At 45.8% G+C, this 22,100-nt stretch overlaps 6 protein-coding genes across 6 annotated transcripts; 2 read left to right on the top strand and 4 right to left on the bottom strand.

Moving 5' to 3' along the window:
• The first annotated feature begins 847 nt into the window (after positions 1-847).
• Positions 848-6,920, top strand: F5Y00DRAFT_222397 (ARM repeat-containing protein). The gene is made up of 3 exons (XM_048005716.1): positions 848-1,407; positions 1,462-1,508; positions 1,561-6,920. Exons 1-3 carry the CDS (start codon positions 1,240-1,242, stop codon positions 6,809-6,811), a joined length of 5,466 nt encoding a protein of 1,821 aa, XP_047870072.1. The 5' UTR covers positions 848-1,239; the 3' UTR covers positions 6,812-6,920.
• A 298-nt stretch (positions 6,921-7,218) lies between these two features.
• On the top strand, positions 7,219-9,559 carry F5Y00DRAFT_222396 (uncharacterized protein). Its single transcript, XM_048005715.1, has 2 exons — positions 7,219-8,073; positions 8,146-9,559. Exons 1-2 carry the CDS (start codon positions 7,530-7,532, stop codon positions 9,225-9,227), a joined length of 1,626 nt encoding a protein of 541 aa, XP_047870071.1. The 5' UTR covers positions 7,219-7,529; the 3' UTR covers positions 9,228-9,559.
• A 753-nt stretch (positions 9,560-10,312) lies between these two features.
• Positions 10,313-11,665, bottom strand: F5Y00DRAFT_256639 (uncharacterized protein; the record flags this gene model as incomplete). Its single annotated transcript, XM_048010441.1, has 1 exon — positions 10,313-11,665. One exon carries the CDS (start codon positions 11,663-11,665, stop codon positions 10,313-10,315), a length of 1,353 nt encoding a protein of 450 aa, XP_047870070.1.
• Positions 11,666-13,219: 1,554 nt separating this feature from the next.
• F5Y00DRAFT_1704 (amino acid permease/ SLC12A domain-containing protein) lies at positions 13,220-15,279 on the bottom strand. Its single transcript, XM_048004852.1, has one exon. The coding sequence runs from the start codon at positions 14,778-14,780 to the stop codon at positions 13,236-13,238; it is 1,545 nt and encodes a 514-aa protein (XP_047870069.1). The 5' UTR covers positions 14,781-15,279; the 3' UTR covers positions 13,220-13,235.
• A 2,305-nt stretch (positions 15,280-17,584) lies between these two features.
• F5Y00DRAFT_256637 (uncharacterized protein) lies at positions 17,585-18,428 on the bottom strand (the record flags this gene model as incomplete). Its single annotated transcript, XM_048010440.1, has 4 exons — positions 17,585-17,923; positions 17,993-18,035; positions 18,101-18,206; positions 18,308-18,428. 4 exons carry the CDS (start codon positions 18,426-18,428, stop codon positions 17,585-17,587), a joined length of 609 nt encoding a protein of 202 aa, XP_047870068.1.
• A 203-nt stretch (positions 18,429-18,631) lies between these two features.
• Positions 18,632-20,028, bottom strand: F5Y00DRAFT_267408 (uncharacterized protein; the record flags this gene model as incomplete). Its single annotated transcript, XM_048012062.1, has 2 exons — positions 18,632-19,685; positions 19,737-20,028. The coding sequence occupies 2 exons, from the start codon at positions 20,026-20,028 to the stop codon at positions 18,919-18,921; spliced, it is 1,059 nt and encodes a 352-aa protein (XP_047870067.1). The 3' UTR covers positions 18,632-18,918.
• Positions 20,029-22,100: the final 2,072 nt, after the last annotated feature.

Below are 22,100 nucleotides of genomic sequence, written 5' to 3'. Positions count from 1 at the left end.
CAACTTACCAATAAGGTGGCGTTGTATCGGGACCATAACCTTTGTGTCAAAGAGGAAGACTATACTCTAAACTTGGCCGCTTACGTCGGCTAGCCGCAGTGTCCAGGATTGCAGCCGTAGGTGATAGTGATGGCATTATCTTAATAGGTTTAATTAGAGCCATCCACAGGTTGAGGATTGAGGATGGAGGATGGAGGATGGAGCGTTAAAATAGGCAGTTAAACTCTATTAGGGCTGGGCCTCGTCTATATCTATACGAATGTGGATGGCGTATTAAGAGAAGTAGAGTTTGGTCTAAGATGCCAAGTATAACCCTGAGTTGAATCTTTAGTTAATGTGTGGTTGGATATTTTGCAGTTATGGTGCCTAATGTAAATGAAACTTGACGCAGTCTTCCACCAATACTTTCATTTTTTATGAGTGGTATATTGACTTCGGGGAAGCTAATGAATATTTATAACAATCCCCAATCTTATCCAAGAGGATATTTGGTTAACATTCTACCTACCCTAGCCATGATATGGAAGGTTGCAGTGTAAGCAGCCTTTACAATACACAATCGACGGCAGCCGCCTATAAAGATATACAGTTGATACGTACCTAAAACAGAACCTTACTTGCCGAGAATTTACCTAGTATGTTTTTTTTTTTTTTTTTTTTTTTTTTTGTTTTTGTTTTTTTACTTGATGATTAATCGCATCTCCGGTAAAATTTACTGGCTCATACATATGGAGTCTTATTTGAACAGCAGGTTGGCGAGACTTACGGATTACTTCCATAAGACTAAATGATAAAGATAAAGGTATAAGCCACTTGTGGCAGTGATTGTGGCTAATGTTTCTGTAACGGAATGTTGAGGATCTGTACAATACTTAGGTATCTAGGTACCTCCCTTACAACCTGATCTGTACCGCCACATTCTTCTCGTTTCTGCCAATTGACATTGACTCCGTTGTTGACGTGCGCATCTTGCTGGCTAACGAGCGGCGGCACCCGAGATGGGAAAAGACTTAAGAACATCATAGGCCCCTTAGAAATTTTGGGCGACGATACTACATAATTTTACATACACATTCATGCAGTTGAGATGCGATTGAAAACATCAACCATCAATCATCGATCTGAGTTTGGCGTGTACCTGGCTGCTTACTGGCAGGAATCGCCTAGAACACCAGGACAGAAAGACCACGCTGATGGTATTTCCAACAGCTTTAATAAATTCTCTATAATTTGCCATCCATGATGGCTTCATCCAACGAAGGTGCCGAGCTGAGGCTCGTTTCATCAATACGATATAAACTCGCCAGTGTTTCTACCGAGGAGAAGAAGCTTAGTGATGCACTCCACTCCCAACTTGTCCCTCTCCTTGAAAGGGCTGGTAGTCAGCATAAGGCTGTGAGAGATGCTGTATGGATCTCATTCCCACGTATGGCTGAATACATCACTAAATTATCTGGATAGGCTTTTCAAGCATTTATTAGCGTCAACAACTTCGTTAAGCCTGTAGGGTATGTGTCGCGTTAAACGATAGGATTCGCCCCTTGCTAACCTACATGCAAGCGTCGTGTTGCCCGTTGCTGCTCTCGTAGAACAGTACAAAAAAACCAGTTCGCCTATGGTTAAGCAGCTGGACTTAAGTCTTATAAAACAAGGCATTCTAAGACTTGACCAACCTAAGCGCCGAGAGATACTCCCGGTAGTACTACGAGGAATCTCTAAGGAAACGAACTTGGCTGGCGCCGCCGGATTTTTCAATATCTTCTTGCGTTTGCTTCTGGAAATCAAACTACCTGGGCGAGGCAGCAAGGAAGATGCCGACCTTCGAGAAAGAGTTGGTCTTTCGGATCCGGGAGATGCTAGCTACATATCACAGTGGCTTGGAAAGCTTTTTCTGTTAAGGCAGGATTTGGCCTTGGCAGCTGAGGAAGAACTCGAAGGGAAGCTCCTTGCTTCGCCGTCAGGGCTTACTCGTGAGGATATCGCGTTCCTAAGAAACAACAACCCCCAAACTTGGAAACCAGGTGGCCCAGCTAGTTTAAGCTTACCGGAATGTAAAACCAAAGCTGTCAATTTCCTAGCTAGTGGTGCATTTATAGACGACGAGCGATATATACCAATGATATGCGCCGCTGGTTCCACAGATTCACGGATCACGTCGATTGCTGACGATGTCATAAAGCGGTCGAATGTCAACCTCGAAAACAAGGGTATAGTCCAATCGCTTTATGACGCACATAAAAGATTTCCAGTTGCCCATCGGATACAGGTCCTCAAGCTACTCTCTAAATCATCTATTGCATGCAGTTTTAAGCAAGAGATGCTGGAAGCCGTGAGGCAAGATTTCAGTATTGTATCGGGTGACGATGCATCTGTTCTCGGTCTCGAAGGCTTGCGACTAAGCAAAGCATTATTGGCATTTCTGGGCTGGATTTCTAGAAATAAATCCATTTCTAGCGGCAATAGTGATGATATTGGGCCACCTCTTGTTCTAATCTTGAAGGACTACATTCTGAAGCAAGGGTGGCCGGAACCCACGCCACGAGGAAACCAATCGCAGATTCAAGACGAACAGAGACTGCGAGCTAATGCATATGAAACTATAGGTATCCTTGCGAGAGGTGGCCGTTTCGAGTATAAGGCGAAGGATTCACTCCTGAAGTGGCTCTTTGATTCTCTAGCCTCCGACCCAAGCCCGGATATTGTGGTCTATATTGAGAGTGCCTTGTCAAGTATGATGGGTCTTTTCAAGCCAACAACTTCAGGGCAGACACGGGATCTAGAAATACTGCTCTTAGAATATATGACGTTGCCTCAAGGACAGGGAAGAAGAACAGCGCGACACATCGCAGCGCGCTATGCGAATAACTGCCTTCCTTACAGTAATATTCAAGCTCGATGGATTGATATTCTCGCTTTAGGCGGTGGTCCTTCTGAACGACGCGACGTACTAGAAGAAGGACAACGGGGGCTTGATCCGTGGTGGGCCACCAAACTTCACCCTGATGATGTGCTAGTCCTACCCGATTGGACACAACTGGCGCATATGTTCTTCAATAATGACCATGAAGACAGCGAAAACCGGATGGATATTGATCAGAAATCCAATTACACATTATTTCGCGATGATCGCCTTCAGTCTTTCCCAATAGCAATACGCTACGTTAAACATATCCTATTTCTTACTGCCCTAGGCGAGCATAAATTTGAGGTAGATTGGGAGTCGCAGCTAGCACGAAAACTTGAAAATGACTTGACGAGTCGCGATCGTATCAGGAAATATCTTGCCGTCGCAAACGTAACCCCTCTCTTGACACTTCTCAACGCAGCCTTTGATGGGCTTCGAGATCATCCTGAGGTTGGTGCCGAGGAGTATATTGGATGTCTCGCAGATATCTTGTCATTTGCACCCTCGACAAATGTTATATCCCCACTGTCTGCGAGAACTCGAGAGCTACTTCTTATAATTAAGTCCAATGACCAAAAAGTAAGGAAATTAGCGTCAAAGGTCTTCGGTATACTGGCGCCATGGAGTGACCACTCTGCCACCTTTATTTCTGGGTTACGGAATTTTGTCACGTCATACCCGGAGCCCTCCGCTTCTCAGTCTGCTGAGTATCAGGGTTCGCTTACTTGCCTTGGCAGTTATTTCTCTCGTGCTGCTTATTATGGCAAGATTAAGCCTGAAGATGTATCCGAGCATGCCCAATTTATCTGCCAAAGGCTTATTTCATCATTGCGGAAGGGAAGCGCGGATATCCTAACCGCTGCTATGGAATCCATCTCTCAACTGTGGACTGCAAATATTTATTTCCCTCAGAACGACGAGCAACTAACGGAGATCATAGACTCCTTGGCTAAACTTTCACTTTCGGGAAATGAGAAAGCGATTAGTACTTTGGGAAGGCTGGCAATTCCTTCATCAGCCGACATCTCGGGCGGCGAAACAGAGCCGGTAGCAAATATCCTAGACAAATTATTCGCCTTATCAGAAATCAAGCGAACGGAAGTCCATTTCGCGACTGGGGAGGCAATTGCATGTGCAATCGCTCGATGGGATTCCGAAGCCGTGCAACTCAGCTTAGACGTGGAACCTTCTGGATCAGGCAGATCTGACATCGTCGATAACCTTGGGAAGCGACCTCTTAGAATTGACGCCACGATAAATAAGCTTATTGAGGGTTGCAAAACTACTAAGCCTTCCGTTTTGAAAGCATCTGGCATCTGGCTTTTCTGTGTTATCCAATATTGCTCAAACCTCCCTGAGATCCAATCTCGTCTGCGCCAATGTCAGGTTGCTTTCATGAGACTTCTTTCCGCCCGAGATGAACTTGTCCAAGAAACGGCATCGCGCGGACTTTCGTTGGTGTATGAAAGGGGTGACCCGTCTCTTAAGTCGGAGCTTGTGAAGGATTTGGTCTCCAGTTTTACCGGAACTAAAGCACAATTGAAAGTTGACGAGGATACTGAATTGTTCGATGCCGGCGCCCTGCCGACAGGCGAGGGAAAGTCAATCACATCTTATAAGGATATTGTTAGTCTTGCTAACGAAGTCGGCGATCAAAGTCTGATATATAAGTTCATGGCTTTAGCCACGAACGCCGCGACGTGGACTGCTCGTTCTGCCTTTGGCCGCTTTGGACTAGGCAATATTTTGTCGGATGCGGAATTGGATCCTAAGATCTACCCAAAATTGTACCGATACCGGTTTGATCCGAATTCGAATGTGCAAAGATCGATGGATGACATCTGGAAAGCGGTCGTCAAAGACCAGACAGCCGTGATCGACAAGCATTTCGATGCTATAATGACGGACCTTCTGAAAAGTATATTAGATGGAAGAGAATGGCGTGTGCGAGAGGCAAGCTGTGCAGCGATTGCGGAACTTATATATGGAAAGCCATTCCCCAATTACGAAAAGTACTACGCCGATATCTGGAGGCTCGCACTTAGAGTCCTAGACGATAAGAAAGGTTCAGTTAGGACTGCCGCCCTGAAGCTATGCATGGGGCTGTCAAAAACACTTGTCACGCAGCTCCGAGAGAATAACTCTTCCGCTTCTGCCAGAGCAATGATTGCTCAGGTTCTCCCATTCTTGTTGTCCGACAAGGGAGTTGAAAATTCCGTCAAGGAAATCAAGTATTTTTGTATTAAAACGGTCCTGGACGTCGTCAAAAACGGAGGTGATACATTAAAACCATTTGTGCCAGCTATCATCACGCATTTCCTGGGCTTGTTGAGCACCGTAGAGCCAGACGAAGTCAACTTTGCGTACCAAAGATTCAGTGAGGAAGATCGCGAAAATTTAGACAAGCTACGAGGCACCTTTGCTACTCGATCGCCTATGTTCGAATGCATCGTTGACTGCCTGCGGTTTGCCGACGAGGATGTCATGAAAGAATTAGCTCCACAGCTGATATCGACTATCAAATCAGCTATTGGAATGCAGACCAAGATTGGTTGCGCTGAACTTCTCAGTACCTTGGCACTTCGAAATAGCATTCTGCTACCCCCATACAATGCGCAATTTCTAAAGACAATGGAGACGCAGATCCTAGACCGAAACCACGAAGTGAACAAAGCCTATGCTAGAAGTTCTGCATATCTGCTAAGATCGGCGAATTCAGAGACTCGAGATCGATTCACATCGCGACTCGTAGACTTGTACTTTGGAGCCGAAGACGATACTCGGCGGCAGAAAGTCGCCGATGTGGTTCTAGCCATAGCGAAGGTCTCTCCTGACGCATTTACTGACCTCGAGGCTCGTCTTTTACCCTTCTCCTACCTGGCAAAACATGACACGGATGATTACGTATCTGAAGAATTCGAAGCTGTTTGGAACCAACACGCGGGAGGGAGCCATAGTGTAAAACGTTTCGTTGACGAAATTACACAGTTCGCGTTGAATGGTCTCAATACGTCAAAGTGGGCTCTCCAACATGGCGCCGCCATAGCTGTAGCATCTATGATTACCGCACTCAGCAGTGCCGTTGGGAAAAATGGACAGTTCGCCGACGCGGATCTACAGAAAATATGGCCCCCGCTAGAAAAGGCCCTGTCGCTTAAGACATTTACAGGCAAAGAGAAGGTGGTTACCGCATATCCTCTCTTCGTACTCCACGGCAAGAAACTTTGGAGCACGGATTCGGCTTTCGCGGCGCTATTGAAGAAGATAGCTATCCGCGAAGCAAAACGAAATAATGATTCATACCGTCCTCATGCCTTCCAAGCGCTCGCGGAGTTTGCTAGTGCCCGGGAGGATTTGGACATGTATGCAGAAGTGGTCGCTATTGTATCAGATCACTTGAAAGCCGATGAAGTACACAAAATTACGGAGTTGGAACAAAAGACAACCGATGCGGCACTCAAAGCCATCCTAACAGCATATAATCGCCAACGAATGCGAGAGACTCCGCTTACCGTGCTTGATGCTATAGTGACTACTATAGAGGGAGCAAGAGAAGCAATTTCGTTGGCTAGGGATACATGGTTCGCCAGTGCCGCTGATATCTTGAACCAGGCCGCAGCCTCTGAGGTATCTCCGGACTCTTCAGCAGGTACTGCAGCTACTCGATGGTTCAGGCTTCTGGTGGCAGATGAGAAGGATGTCATCCTTGAAAATCAACGCTCAAGCCGGGCAAAAGCGCTCGGGGCTTTCGTGAAAGCATTAAAGAAAGGCATTTTTGGCGCAGTTAGCGAACAGGGACCGTTGTTTGATGAAATTGAGCAGAAATTGAGAGTTATGATAGAAACAGAAAGGTCGATAGATGTACAGAAGCTACTAGAGCAAGTTGTCCAACAGCTTGCTGTCTAGGTTAAGAGAGTTGCCATGTAGGGAGCCGGAGTGGAAAACGTAGGTATCTACAGCCATAGCAAGCAACAAGCTTACCAGATAGACTTTTTCGTTGAATCTATTCTTAAAATTCAAACTGATTATGTGAAAAATACGAACATAGGTGCTTTGGTAAGCTTTTCTTTACTGGATGGAAAAATAAGACGAATTGTTTAAATATCGAGTGTTACGTTAGGAAGTAGCTAATAGGTACCTAAGTATCCAGGGGGAGTCAGGATTTAACGGAGAAAGGTCGGGAAAGGATAACGACGGCCCCGCTGCTTTATCTAACTTATCTGTTATCTGCCCTACATATCTTGGGTATCTACCTAGGTAGGTACCTAAGGTACCTATCTATGTATTGTTAGGTACTTCCTATCAGCCTATCGGTGGTAGGCCCCACAAGATAGTTGTTGCGTCACAATAGCCGCCTTCAAACCATTAGTCCATTCTGCCATTACTACTACAGCACAGTCATCTGTTACAGCATCATTCTCAATTTCTCATGCAAACAACTTCATCTTATTTTCGTTTGCCTTTGCGTATAAAAGTCACCTGTGGATTGGTCATCTTAGAAGTTCCTCGACGATACGATCCAGATCCGCCCAAACCCGTCGAGCACCAGCCTCGCGCGCAAGATAATATCCAACACGTCCACTATTATCTATACCTATCCAGGTAGCGGTACAAATTTTAGAAGATGGATGACGATGTGGGTCAGTTTATGGCCATAACTGGTATCTCAGCCGATTATGTAGCCCGCGGCTATCTTGAAATCTCAGGCGGTGATCCTATGCAAGCCATTCAGCTCTTCTACGAAAATCCTGATTTGGCAGATAGCTTCAACCAGCCTGCCGCTTCAACATCTACTCCAGCAGGACAACCTACGTCGTCTGCAAGTCGAAGCCAAGCTTTTACCGGTCGCGAGGATTCCCGCGGGGTAATCCACATAGATTCCGACGACGATGATGATGATGTACACATGGCAAATAATGAATTTGATGTACCTGATGACGCGGACGACGTCACGTCATTAGTAAGAAGCGCGCAAGAGGAAGAAGATGCTGAGATGGCGAGACGACTGCAAGAGGAAATGTACTCAGAAAATCATGGATCACTAGATGGAGTAAGAGCCCCTATAGCGCAAACAACCGAGACTCTCGCAGCACCCGATCCCTCGTGGGGATTAGACGACGACCGAGAAGCCGCCGTTATGGAACAACTACGTCGGCGGAGAGCACAAGGTGAGTGAGCCTTTTATTTTCCTTTTGAAATCACTCGTCTCCTCCCGCTGGCTTTCCTAACTTTCTTCATAGTTACCAGTGCCAACCCCTTCAACCAATCCTCGGTTGACTGGTTCGACCGCGAAGACGGCGTTCGACCACGAAACACCCCACCTACTTCCAGTAATACATCGCGAAGATTAAGAGATCTATTCGCACCCCCGACAGGCTTGATTACCCGCCTACCATTAGACGCCGCAAGAGACCTCGGAAAGGAAGAGAAAAAGTGGATACTTGTTAATCTTCAGAAGATGGATGATTTTCGATGCCAGGTTCTTAACAGAGATCACTGGAAGAACGAAGGCATTGTGTCTTTGATTCGCGAGCATTTTATCTTCTTACAATACACTTTAGATGACCCAGTGGCCCAATCATATACCACGTTCTACTTCAACAATCAAGCTCATGAGGACGAAAATAACTATCCGCATGTTTCTATTATCGATCCCCGTACCGGAGAGCAGGTCAAAGTTTGGTCAGGAGAATCATTTCCCTCCATGACGGAGTTTCATTCAGACCTCGTCGAGTTTCTTGACCGATACAGCTTAGCGGCTAACAGCAAGAATCCCGTGGTTAAGACAAAACCGAAGACGAAGCCCGTCGATATTAGCCGAATGTCGGAAGAGGAGATGCTTAGAATGGCTTTACAAAACAGTCTTGACGAAGACGGCGGATCATCGGGACCTAGCGTCCTGGATCCGGACGCCCTTACTAAGTCAAACCCAGATATTGGAAAAGGCAAGGGTAAAGAGGTTGATGAGTCTAATGACTTAGCTGATGACTCTAATCAACCCTCTAATGCATCAGAGTCGGCATTTGCCCAAATATCATCAACCAATCCTCACGTGGAACCCGAGAATAATCCGGCAACCACAACCAGAATACAATTTCGCCATGCCGGCGGTCGCATTATTCGAAGATTCTCTATCACAGACCCCGTTCGCCGTATCTATGAGTGGTTGAAGGCCGAGCCTCTCGAGGGCAAGGAGAATATCCAATTCGAGCTCAAAGCAATGCCGGCAGGTAGAGATCTCATCGAGGAGTTAGAAAAGACTATCGAAGAGGCTGGTTTGAAACAGGGCACAGTTATGATCGAGTTTATTGAGGACTCATAGTAGATCATGTCATAGGAAAGGAACACAGCCGATGATGAGTGGTTGTGGAATACATATTTGCATTGATATTCACGGCTCGGAAGATGCGTTATAGACTCACTTGCCACGATCGCGACGGCTGGGACTGCCGTTGCCTACTACTCTAGAGCTAGTTCCTAGCAGAAACGAATTCTTCTCCGCGCGTTTGTTAATTAGTCTTATTCTTAATACTTGTGATGTGTGCTACCTTTGAGGACGAATTAGATTGCGTCCTCTACTACATAGCTTTGGCCTTCTCATGCAGCAAGAGAATAATACGAATTGATTCCCCCCAAAATGTGCCAAGACCCATCTCTATGTACATGTCTCTTAAACCTTACTAAGGTACATGTAGTTAATGGCTGTTGTAAGTAGTATGGGTCGTTAATAATGCGGTAGTCCTACGTGTTGAGTTTTAGGTCATCTTCCCGAATGGGCAATTAGTCAGGGCCATCTAGTTACCTAGGTATTTTAGTAGCTACGATTCTATGAGCTTTCCGTGCTCGTGGTTACCTTTTTTAGGTAGGCACGGGGCCAGAGCACCTCCAGCGGCGGACTTTGTTGGGCTAGCGGGCTGAGTGGGGCCGGTGACCGGCCGGCATATCAACCGCGACCTCCGTATCAAAGCCGGCACTCCAACCAATGAACAATCAGGGATGGTCCACGTGCGGCCTTCATTAATTAAGCACTTAATTATGATATGGGGATGGAGGAATGTTATAAGGGAAAAAACTCAGAATTATTGACTGCATACCTAGGTAGCTAGCTACATGTTTCTCATCTAATGCTCTGTCTCCTGACTCCGCGGGCCAGAAAGAACATTTCGTCCCGAACCTGCTCGAGTCTCAACGAGTATCTGCAGTGAACTAACTACCATCGGCTCTATATGATCAATAGACTAGACTTGCGTCTTCCCTCACTCGGATGGATTATCTCCTATCATGTGGCGTGTGAGTGAGAAGTACTGCGGTGGAAAGATGGAAAAGTGTAGGTATAGCGATAGCAAGGGGTGTAATCGACAAGGAGTCGATACCGGCTTCTCTCTCTCTTCGCGTGCGACGGCCATATCATTCCGCATCCGCCATGATGGTATCCTCATCCGCCATGATGGCATCCTCATCGCCCTTGTAATGGAGGTAGACCAATCCCGTGGTTTGATCCTTCGGAATGCCGTTTCCAACGAAGATCTTTAACGGATCGCGGTTTTCGCCGCAGTTGTAGCATGCACCTCCACCCTCCACTTGACGAACAATACGATCTAGCTTGTACTTCGAGGTGTCGTTAGTAGTCAGACATTGACCACTGGCGTGAACCAAGAGCGGGAACATGTTGGCCTGGTGTAAGATGCTGTAGCCCTCCTTGAAGGCAGAATGGTTTAGCATCGCGTGGCAGAAGGCACGAGCGCGTTTGGCGTCTTCATTGGAGATGTTCTCGATTGCAATAACATCCTTAGGATGTTGCGAAGTCTTAAAAGAGATCGCAGGTGTGTCCATCGGGCAGAAGTCCGCAAAGACCCACCAAGGATGCTTTAAGATATTCTTTTGCGCAGGAGTGCGCATCTTCTTCGATTGCGTGTCGCGCCATTTGTTGCAGCCATCGTGGCTGCACTGCTTGGGGCCCGAGAAGAAGCCAACTGTCCTCTTCTGATTGAGAAGTTTTTTGCTCTCGTCCTTTCCGTACGTCGATGCTCTCTCGAGGAGGTCCAAGTAGATCAGAAGACTGCCCGGGTCGTTGACGTTGAATAGAACGTTGCGTGGGCGTAGAAGCCAATCGTCAATCCGCTGACGAGCTGTCTTGGTATCTCTCTTCGACTTAGTATCGTTCTTCGACTCGGTCTCGTTCTTCGCAAAAATATCGACTTTGTCTTTGCCGTTGACGCCGTCGGGACGCTCGACACATGCCAAAGCGTGTCGATCTATGATGAAGATGTCCTTTTCCACATCACAGTGAATATCTGGGTTTCCTTTGGATGGGCCCATTGCTTGGGCTTTGACACCATCTCGCTCGTTAGCCTTGTCATATGACTTTCCATCGATTGGGATCATTTCCCAATAAATATCTAGCAAGCTCGTCCTCGGGCTGTACCGCTCCAGTCCGGTTTTTCGTTCTTTAGGACCAAAGATAGGGCAGAATGATGTAGTCGCGCGGACTTCTTGTCGTTTACCATCTCCGTACAAGATTCCTTTTAACACTTTTCCTGCTGGGGCTACGATGTTCTCGCCCATCTCTTCTCCATCAGCATCGTTCTCTTCGGCTTTACCAGGCTTGGCCGCGGATTTCTTCTGGGGCAACCTCTCTTTGTGAAACTCTTCAATTGTTTTCTCTTCCACCTTTTTCTTGTACTCATCATTGTAAACTAGGCCCCAAACAACAACGTCGGATGCGACGGCCATGGCTGATGACTCGGCATTTGTAGCCATGTTGGGGGATAGGTACCTAGTCAGAGCTTTGACTTAGATCACTAAGAGAAAATTAGAATGGGGGTTATGATGGTTTGAAAGGTCTTGAAAGGTGCAATAATAAAGTACTATAAGGCCATATATGTTTATATGGGATAATAAGTAAGGGCATCGGCCACTATGCAAAAGGAGGTGGGGGGTTCAACACAGTCGGATTTCAACGTATTTTCATGATTTGTATCATTCAGAGGGGGGGGAAATGGTGGTAGGAATGTGGAAGGGAAAGGTGTAGAAGAGGCAAAATACAGCGCTTGAGAGAAGCCTTGGGGGGATACTGACCTTTGAAACCCGGTGGTATTTAACTGGCTCGACACCAAAGTTGGGACTGCTGAAGTAGAAGGTTGGTTTAACTTATCTGGGAAGAAGAAATGATTGACTAATATGGTTGTATGTTTCGAGAAACTCGAGTTCAATGACCAAAAGCCTCTGGTGAAAGAAAATCTTGGAATGGTAAAGACCTGGGTTTGCCTGGGGAATTATATAGAGATTTTGAGAATCGTGTTCCTGAGGACTAAGGAAAGACTGGCAGGTGGGAAAAAGAATTACTGTGTTAGAAACCTGGTTAGATTGCACATCGTGACCAATGATAGAGGGTTGAAAGAACTCCTGAGGCAGGTACAAGCCAAACTTGTGTACTTTATGCGGGTCAAGCTGTTTAACAGGGCGGGTACAGATTAAGCTGGTTAACAAGGCGGGTACAGATTAAGCTGGTTAACAAGGCGGGTACAGGTTAAGCTGGTTAACAGGGCGGGTACAGGTTAAGCTGGTTAACAGGGCGGGTACAGGTTATGATGGGAACCTAAGGGAGAACTTATGTAAGGCAGGTGCACAAGATAACTTCATGTAAGGCGAGTACACACAGGATGAGTGAATGTAAGGCGAGTGGACGTGGGGCAGATACTATTTCGTAGATAAGTGCTATTAGGTGGGTACGTGCTATAGTCGACGATTATAGTCGACGATTATAGTCGACGATTATACAGAGATACGTCTCATAATGGACGACTATACGGAGGTACGTCTTATAGTCAACAACTATACGGAGGTACGTATTATAGTCGACGACTATACGGAGATACGTCTTATAATAGACGACTATACGGAGGCACGTCTTATAGCTGACGACTATACGGAGGTACGTCTTATATTCGACAGCTTAGAAAACAACGTGTTGTAGATGCCGACTATAAGGGCGGAATATACTTGACGACTATAGAACGTGGCATGTTATAATCGGCATCTATAGAGTAGCTTACGTTATACTTGGTAATTGTTAAAAGTCTTATTAAAAAGTACGTGCTGCAGTCGACGACTATAGGGCATTAGATACCTATTAATCTTTGGTAACTATTCACAATGCGGTGAATATAAAGGGGAGGGCTAATTGGTTCAATAGCGCCCTTTTGGGTAATTATTATGACTTCTCTAGTAAGGTTGCTAATGACAACACTAATATATACGATAATATTTGATATTAAGGGTATCATAAACGGTAGCTAATGCTATAAACTATTTACATACGTAATAGAGATTATTGCTGGACTCTATCACGGTCAAGGTCCACGTCAGCTAATTTGACAGGTTTTGTCCAGCATATGAGTTTGTGCCCTACAAAGAGTACAACAAACAACATAAGGCTAATATATGAGGTGAAGAAATCGCTAGTTTTCCACTCGATGAAAACAGTAAATCCGTTGGTCAAGAGAATCAACACGCAGAAGAAGAGACCAAACCAAGTTAAGTATGGTTGGAGCGGCGCCGCGTATGGGAGCTCTTTTCTGGAGATCCCCTTGGCCTTTAAGGCTTTCATGAATCGTAAGTGGCAGATGCTGATACAAGACCAGGTGATGAAGCCAGCTATGGCAGTGATATTTAGCAGCCAATCGAAGACATCACCACCGTTCGCTGATAGATTCATAAAGGCGAGAAGCCCGATTGCCGAAGTGACACTGACCGCGAAATAGGGAGTTCCATACCGATTTGTACGGGTTAAGAATAGAGGGGCGTTATACTCCGAGGCCAGACCAACCAAAATACGACTCCCGGAATAAACATTTGAATTTGCAGCAGAAAGTACGGCGGTTAGTAGGACGGCGTTGATGATGTGGGGAAGAACGGAAACTCCAGCGAGATTAGCTGCAATAACAAGCGGCGATGCTGAGGCATCCGTAGTGCCGATTAGAAGAGCTGGCGTATCATAAGGCACGAGTAAGCCGACAAAGAAGATGGTTGAAACGAAAAGTGATAGAATGCCCCAGAATGTCCACCGGATAGCCTTTGGGACATTCTTTGCTGGGTCGTGAGTCTCTCCTGCACCGATACCGACAAGCTCTGCCCCCTGGTAGCTGAATCCGGCGGTGACGAGTACCGACCAGAATCCGACAAACTTCCCGGTGTTTCCAGTGAAGATATATTCGGCAAAAGGACCAGGATGTACCCAAGCGTCGAACCCGAGATATCCATTCTTCCCCGCACCAGCATCGATACAGATGGCGAATATGATGAAACCGACGATAGTGATGACCTTGATGCTAGAGAACCACATTTCGAAGGCTCCAAAATAACGAATCGGCAAGAAGTTGGCGCCCGTGAAGATGACCCAAAAAATAGCGATAAAGATTCCGATGTTAAGCTTCGAGTCCCAATATTGGATAATGACGCCGGCTGCTACGAGTTCGAGAGCGAAGGTTATGGACCAGCTGAACCAATAAATCCAGCCCATCGCGAAACCAAGAGAGCGGTCGACGAATCGAGAAGCGTACACGGTAAAACTGCCAGCCACCGGGATAAACGAAGCCATCTCACCCAGACTCGTCATGACGGAAAACACGATTGAGCCGACGAAGAGGAAGGCGATAAGACAACCAACAGGTCCGGCTGTCGCCAACGCCTCCCCGCTTCCTAAGAACAGGCCAGTTCCGACGGTCCCTCCGATGGCGATAAACTGGAGATGGTAGCTGCGAAGGCCCCGATGTAGCTGGTCGTCACCAGTCTCAACATCCTTATGGCCACCATGGCTACTAGTCAGAGAATTCTCCTTCGGGCTCTTTTCTCCCTCGCTGATGGCTGAATCCATCTCGACAGCTAGATCGGCTCGGCTCGACGGCAAAGGCGCACGAGCGTGACGGGGGAGACACTAGAAGGACCGTGTTATGTAATTAGTTACTTGGGGGGGAGATGGGAAGTAAGAGGGGGAGGGTGGTGGTGTACGTCCGGGGTGGGGAGGATTCATATAAATACCTAAGCTTGTTGGGACGGTTAATCCGTGCCGTCGACTTTATTAAAAAGTTTTCGAACTTGATAATTGGTACAGTTTATGGTACAGTTTACATACATAGACTAACTAACTACCTAACTACCTACTTGAAATACTACGGCATTACCGAAAATGTCTCATGATCCGGTTGGGTCCATTTCGTCGCGACCAGTGCGACATATACTAAACATATGTAGGTAGACTGGAAACTCGGCACAAAGAATAATTTGCCCTATCAGTGGCGTATCGTAGACTGGGTATAGCTCCACTGAAATATTTTTTTTTTCTTCTCTCCTTCCCCATCAATTGACTAATGGGACTCTAAGTGCGAGCTGCTGTAACGCTACCGGGGGTGCGTGGGTTGCGTGGGCCAAATTAAAAAAAAATCCGCTCTTCGCGCGATTCCGATAATAGTTCTCGGTGTAGTGTATTGTTGACATCATGTGGTTAGGTGGTTATACACTATAAGTGAGGCTCTCGTCACCGGCCGTGGCATGATATTACTAAGAAGACCGAGAGTATTCTAGTTATAGCTTTTACGAGAGAAAGGTATTGTTCTCTCCAATTCCAAACGTGTATGTATGTATGTAATCGCAACGGATACATGAATGCTGATACTAATACTGATACTAATACCAATACGGATATCGACGCGTTAGGTTAGTACATACTTGACTAACTAGGCTATTGACTGACTAGGCTAATAAGTATTACCATTTCATATTAGCCAACATTAGCCAACGGTGCGATAAGCCACCCAAGTATGTTATTAAGCTCTTAGGTTAGTTGACTAACCTATCTTTTCTACTCGTTTTTCATTCTTTCATCTTTCATACTGTAGCAAGCTAAAAAAAACCTCGTGGGTCAATGTCCAAGTTAAACGTTAGATCCGGCTATCACTATCAGACCCAGCTGGGCTCTACCTAATTGGCTTTGGCGTAAGTTATATCCAGGAACTACGTTGTTAGCTCCCAGTAGTCTTAGCTTGATACAGAAATCGGTAAGGACTCGCGTGGCCCCTTCTATGTATTACATAGTATGTAAAGGTAGTCATACCTAGCGGTCAAAAGGAATTGATATTCTTACCCGCTCAATATTGTCTGCAGATCTCTTCGGGACTTTACGCATTCGCCTCTACTTACGATAGAACTATCAATCACATCAGTAATAGGGAACTTGATGCGCATTCTAGATATGATGCTACGATTATAAATGATGTTCGGGTAATTTCATACTCAATTGATTTACCAAATATCAACATACCCCGATTCCAATGCAGTGTTAATTGGACGGAGATAGGTTCACTATAAATACAATAACTAACCACAATATCCTGTCTTCAGAACATAATAGGTACTTACACATACGTAGACTATATTGAATTGCGTTGATCCTAGACTAGCCGCTAACTTTTAGATCGTAATAGTGTACGAAAAGGGGTATGGGGAACCCCATCTCACACGTAGGGTTATATTAATCTCACGCGACCAGCCAAGCAATCCTTGACATACATAGTTAGGTGATACTAGTATGTATAACGCAAGATATGGCAATATGCTCATCATCCACAGTTCTTGATGAGTTAGAGAGAAGCAACTCCGGAAACGGACGCCCGCTTGAAGATCAGAAAAACGGGGATGAGAATCAAACAAACTGCTGTTTGCGCCGCCCCTCCAGATCGAAATCGAAATAAAGCTCTAGTACAGTAGATATCAGGGTCAGTTTCGTTTTCATCGTGACTAGCTCTTCGCTACCGCATCATAGGCTCGTGTATGCAGACTCAAAAGCGCCCCACCGATATTTAACTCCCACAACAAAAAGTCTCTCTGTAAGGAACCCTGCTATAGAATAGTAGACAACCTTGTGCGCAAAGTGGAAGTGGGCGCCTTCTCAATGGGAAAGGCGAAATCAATGTCTTTGGATATTATGTGGTAGGTAAAGAACTTCGAATGGCCGATCTATGTAAATCTATACGGGCGTTGCTCGAGTAGTCGCGTCGTAACCGACCAATACAAAAAGTCTGAGTTAGGACTTGGAAATATCAATAATATTGAAACTTAGCTTTGGAGAGTTTTCCTCACCAAGCATATATATATATATAACTCTATTATAGCTATCGAGACTTTCTACAATGCCAAACTAGGAAACTATTGGTAACTAATTCACTACGTCCCACAGAGAGACGGGTTTTGAATGTTAAAGTCTACTAACTAATTCAAAGACGTAGGCTCTTCACACAAATGAGAAGTTGTCTCATCGCTTTGATGATTATACTGGGTCCTCATGTCTTGGGTACCTACCTCTATCGATGCTATGCATATCTCTAATTGCCATTTTAATAAGCTACAACGGTATGTATGTTAGACATTTCCGCCGTCCTTTGGATTATATTAGGTACCTACATATATTCCCGAAATTAGGACTGGATTTACTAAGTATTATCTGCATACTCCTAGATACGTTTAGCAACAGTATTCATGTTTTATTCGACTTCCTGTATGCTTGTCGAAGCCTATTTTTCCAATCCTTGTTTGTTCCGTTTTCATATGATATTTGAGTCTCCGTATTGAGACAAATACTCTCCCCAGAGCTTGGGTTGCGGGGTCTACTCTACCCCTTTTCATTCAAGTGTCAGCGTTCAGAATATACTCCTCGACTAGTCTTCTTATCCATGGCTTCCTTTCGTATGGTGCGCTCGGAGTATCCCGATAGTAATCGTATTCCCGGTTGCGGAGGTGGCTACGGGCTCTATCATACAAATATTCAAGGGTAGGCCTCTCCTGCGGATTAACAGCACAACATCGGACGACGAGGCTTTTAGAATCATTGTCGATATCTGGGTAAGTGGCGGAAGGAAAGTTGGCATATGATGTGATGGTCACATTCAGCCCACTAACGTTAATCCGCACGGGGGCGGCATGCACGTTCATATTTGTGCTGCCCGTAATTATGCATCTCATTATCTATTCAAACGTCGGGGCACGTGTTAATCAGTTAACTGGGATTGTACAAAAAGAGAGACGGTCACGTACCATTCCGATACTAAATATATTTGACTCAACTGCTTGGTTAGGTCTTTACGGATAATGTCAACGCTACTGTACTTCTGCTAATAACTACCAGGAGGGAAAGATTCTTACCTCTGTGGGTCAGAAAGCACCTCGGCGTCTTCGAAATCTATAAGTTTCAACGGGGGGAGCACGTAATGATCGAGGTCACCGGGGGATTCGACATCTCCAAACAGTACTATATTTTGAAATAGATAACGTTAGCGAATAACTCCTAGAGCTCTAGCAACATTCATATGGCCACGGCCAGCCTAGATAATCAAACGTCATGGAGCTTACTATTATGCGTATGCATGTCATGGTGGATAAGTTGGGTCTTCCGCTCCCGCGCAGCTCTTGAATCGGGGAGGACCTCCCTTTGAGGTCTTGCGCGTCTTCCCTGTCTCGGTGGGAACGCCATGGCTATACACATGCGAACCACTAATTAGGGGCCAAAATGTTAGTCTTGACGATAATTAAGTATTAATTTTGGTCTCCCCAATAGTACTTACAGCACATGAATAAGATATGGAGCATTCGATTGGATTGATGGTCACGACTTCGCGCTAGTCTCACGATAAAATTTCCCAAAGTTCCATTAGGAGCCCATTCCATTATCACCGTTCTACCTCGCGCCCTATCTATAGGGTTACGTATACCGGAAGTTCGATATAGTTGGATGATGTGTTTGGCTCCACGCAGCATCTTTGAAAGAGTAAGTTAGGTCTGATTGTAACTCGTTACAATAGGTGTAGCTGTATGACATTTGGAAATCCCATAGCTTCTTTAGGTTTTCGGGGTGCTTACTCTTAATATCCGGTTATCGTTCCTTAATTTTTTTTGGATTCCCGCTACAATCGCCCGTTTCACGACAAACATCTGCGAAGAGTGACGGCTATACCAACGGCTTCTCAATTTGACCTTAACCGCAACGCTATTCGCACCATGACCGGCCATACCCAGATATTGAAAATGCCTTTCGTCTCGCTGGAAGAAGCTCCGGATGTTGCGGGCCTCTGTTCTTGACATTTGTCGGAGGATTTCGCGGGCTTCACCTCGTGCTCTTTCCAGAAGGTTGAGGGCCGTCGGGGGTCTAGGTCCCTGTGCGGGTTCGTGTTCAGATTCCGAAGAATCTGAAGAATCTGAAGAATCTGAAGAATCTGAAGAATCTGAAGAATCTGAAGAATCTGAAGAATCGGATTCTGGAGGTGAGGGCCCACCTGGAGGTGGAGATGGAGGCGGAGGCGGAGGCGGCGGACCATCTCGCGAAGGTGAGGTTCTGTAAGAAGGCGGAGGATCATACGATGGTGAAGGTCGATCGCATGAATCTGAGCGATGAGTCCCACGCGAAGGTTCGCCGCGTGAGGATTCACCGCGTGAAGGTCCAGGATCTCGTGAAGATGAAGGCCTGGTGCCACGTGAAGATTCCGCCGGATATCGCATCGATGAAGGCGGATAATATCGCGATGATGAGCGGTCAGGGCTGTACGTAGTTGAAGGTGGATATATTGAAGTCGAAGGTTGATATATTGAAGCCGAAGGTTGATAAGAAGATGTAACCGGGTTTCTCGTTGACCGAGAGGGACGGTCACGGGAAGATGAGCGGTGCCGGGAGGATTGATGATCGCGAGAAGATGGGCGATCACGTGAAAGCCCAGGAGAGTGTGATAACCGAAGTCTCTCCATTATAGAGGTCGCTGTTTCATATGATGTTGACTGTTGGCCTGACCGTGCGGTACCGTATTCTGTTGACTGCCGCCCGGATCGTGCGGTGCCATATTGTGTTGATTGTTGCCCTGACCGCGCAGTTCCATATTCCGTTGATTGTTGGGATCGCAAGGTATCGTATCGTATTGTATTGATTGTGGCCCAGATTGTGCAGTCTCATATTCACTCGAGGACTCTCTGGCCACATTCTGTCGAGGTGAAAACTCAGTTGAATTCCTAGATGAATGGCGACTTGGATTGCGGGAAGCACGATGTCTATGCTGTCGCCGATCAAATATAGACAGGTTAAACATGGCGACTAATATTTATAACAACTTATCATCTTGTAAATACCATGATATTATGCCGGTTTACGTTGAGATGTGGCCAGTAAGGAACTAGGCATTCATTATTTAACTATAGATAGGTAGTGACCCCTTTAAAGTCGCTATCCTACTAAGCTATCCCCCTTATTAAAACAAAGACTGATATGATTAACAGAATAATGAGCAAATTTCCGCAATCGTTTTGATCCTGCTATGGCACAGGCTAATATAGTCATCTTCTATGTTGTGTAAGCATTATTCGTATGATAAGTGCCTTTTGTTACACCTAATACCCGGGCCGAGCAATATTTGGGTCGGGACATGGGATACGAATTAATATAAAAGATTGAAAACTCGTATTAACGCTGATTATATGTATTTACAATAAGAAAACCCCACCCGGAGGGTATCTCTTTATGTCTTTTATCATGACGGATAGGAACTTTAATATCTCATGAAAGATCCCGGTATGAGGGACTGACATTGATATAGCATCGTTCTCGAGGTTTACAACACAAACAGAGGTACCCATCATGGATAGAAAATCAATTTCATGGTGCCTCTTTATTACCTTTTATCCTTCAAATAGGGTTAAGGATATCTTGTATAATTTTGGAAGTATATATCTAATATACTGCCAATTCGACAAAGCAAGAATTGTTAGGGTATTATGTAACACGGGGTAGGGATAGGGGTTTAACCAGTAGTATAGTGGTGTAATGGCGACTATTAATCCATGCTTCCCTAAGAATAGGGGAAAGGCATAGCGCCCTTATATACAAGCTAACTTTAGTCTCAGATAACTAATGGCTATATTCTAATAGTAAGTAAAGGTAAGATCAACATTACAGACGGGGTTTAGTCGTGTCTCGCTAAGACTTACTCCGTGAGAAGTTGATGGCAGATATGGTATTTTGGAAATTTGATCTCGGGGACAGGGGTATTCGCGAAGGCAAGAGAAGACGCCGTGTCTTTATCAAAGACTCCTCCTGCCGGCTGACCCCTGAATCAGGAGTTCTGCCAAGTCCCCGAACCCGAGCCCGGACCCCATGGGTCATGGCTGAATGCGGGGCTGGTGGTGACCCGAATATTCGGACCCAGGAGCCAAGTGAATGGGAATGATGGAATGTTGTCTGGAAGATGCCCTCTATCTGTTCAATCTGTTCAATGCCTAGGTGGTTACTTATCTACGCGAAATAACATAGCCTACATGTTAACGGATAGTAGTATTGGGACCACGCGTTTACTTGGCGAGAGTAGGATGGGGAAGTGAGCGCGGTGCGTAATAGTCGGTCAAAGACGATAATCTACCTCGGAATTTAGTAGTGGCTTTTACGATGAATGAGACCTACTTCTGAAAGCGCCGATCAGTTACTTATTAATTTCATAGTGAGCATACATAACAATCAATAAATATGCTTCCTTAATATAACAACTGTTCAACCTGACGAACTTGTATAAAACTGTTTTTGCTTCGTTAGTCTCACTTCAGCCGATAGTGTAATTTCGGTGTTCTATTACAACTCCGTGTAAGAGTGAGAATGCAACGCGGCGCGTGTATCTTGTAACGCGACTTTTATAACTTTTATTACGTGGACCGCGTGGCTTGCGCAGCTATGCAGCTACCTTGTACAATACGTAAGGGCGTAATAACGTGACGACGTAACGAAATTTCAGCCCAGCGTTTGCGCGCGTGCCCGCAGTGGCCCGCAGCAGCCCGCGGTGCCGGGGAAACAGGGAGATGAACTCACCGCATTGGTTTTTATCCAATCGATTAACGTCCCTCTTTCAACCCCACGTCAGCACGTTACCCACGGCGGGCAACCCTCTAAACCCTATCAACCCCCCTGTCAAAACCTTGTCAAACCTTGTAAGACCTATCAGGACCTTCTATTCTAATTGCCCTGTCAGCCTGTTGCCCTGTTGCCCCCCCAGTTGCTCCCAGTTGCCCAGCTCTCCCGCCATCACAACAAATCATCTGTCATTATTTTCCTTGACTTGCCTATTTCTCTCACTTGTCACGTTGTCTGGGCATGCATTGATTGCCGTTGCCGCGTTTG

Source organism: Daldinia vernicosa (assembly GCF_022497035.1).
Source record: "Daldinia vernicosa strain CBS 139.73 unplaced genomic scaffold F5Y00scaffold_1, whole genome shotgun sequence".
Taxonomy (NCBI): domain Eukaryota; kingdom Fungi; phylum Ascomycota; class Sordariomycetes; order Xylariales; family Hypoxylaceae; genus Daldinia; species Daldinia vernicosa.
The sequence above is the reverse complement of the archived record's forward strand: the minus strand, read 5'-3'. Positions and strand labels throughout refer to the sequence as shown.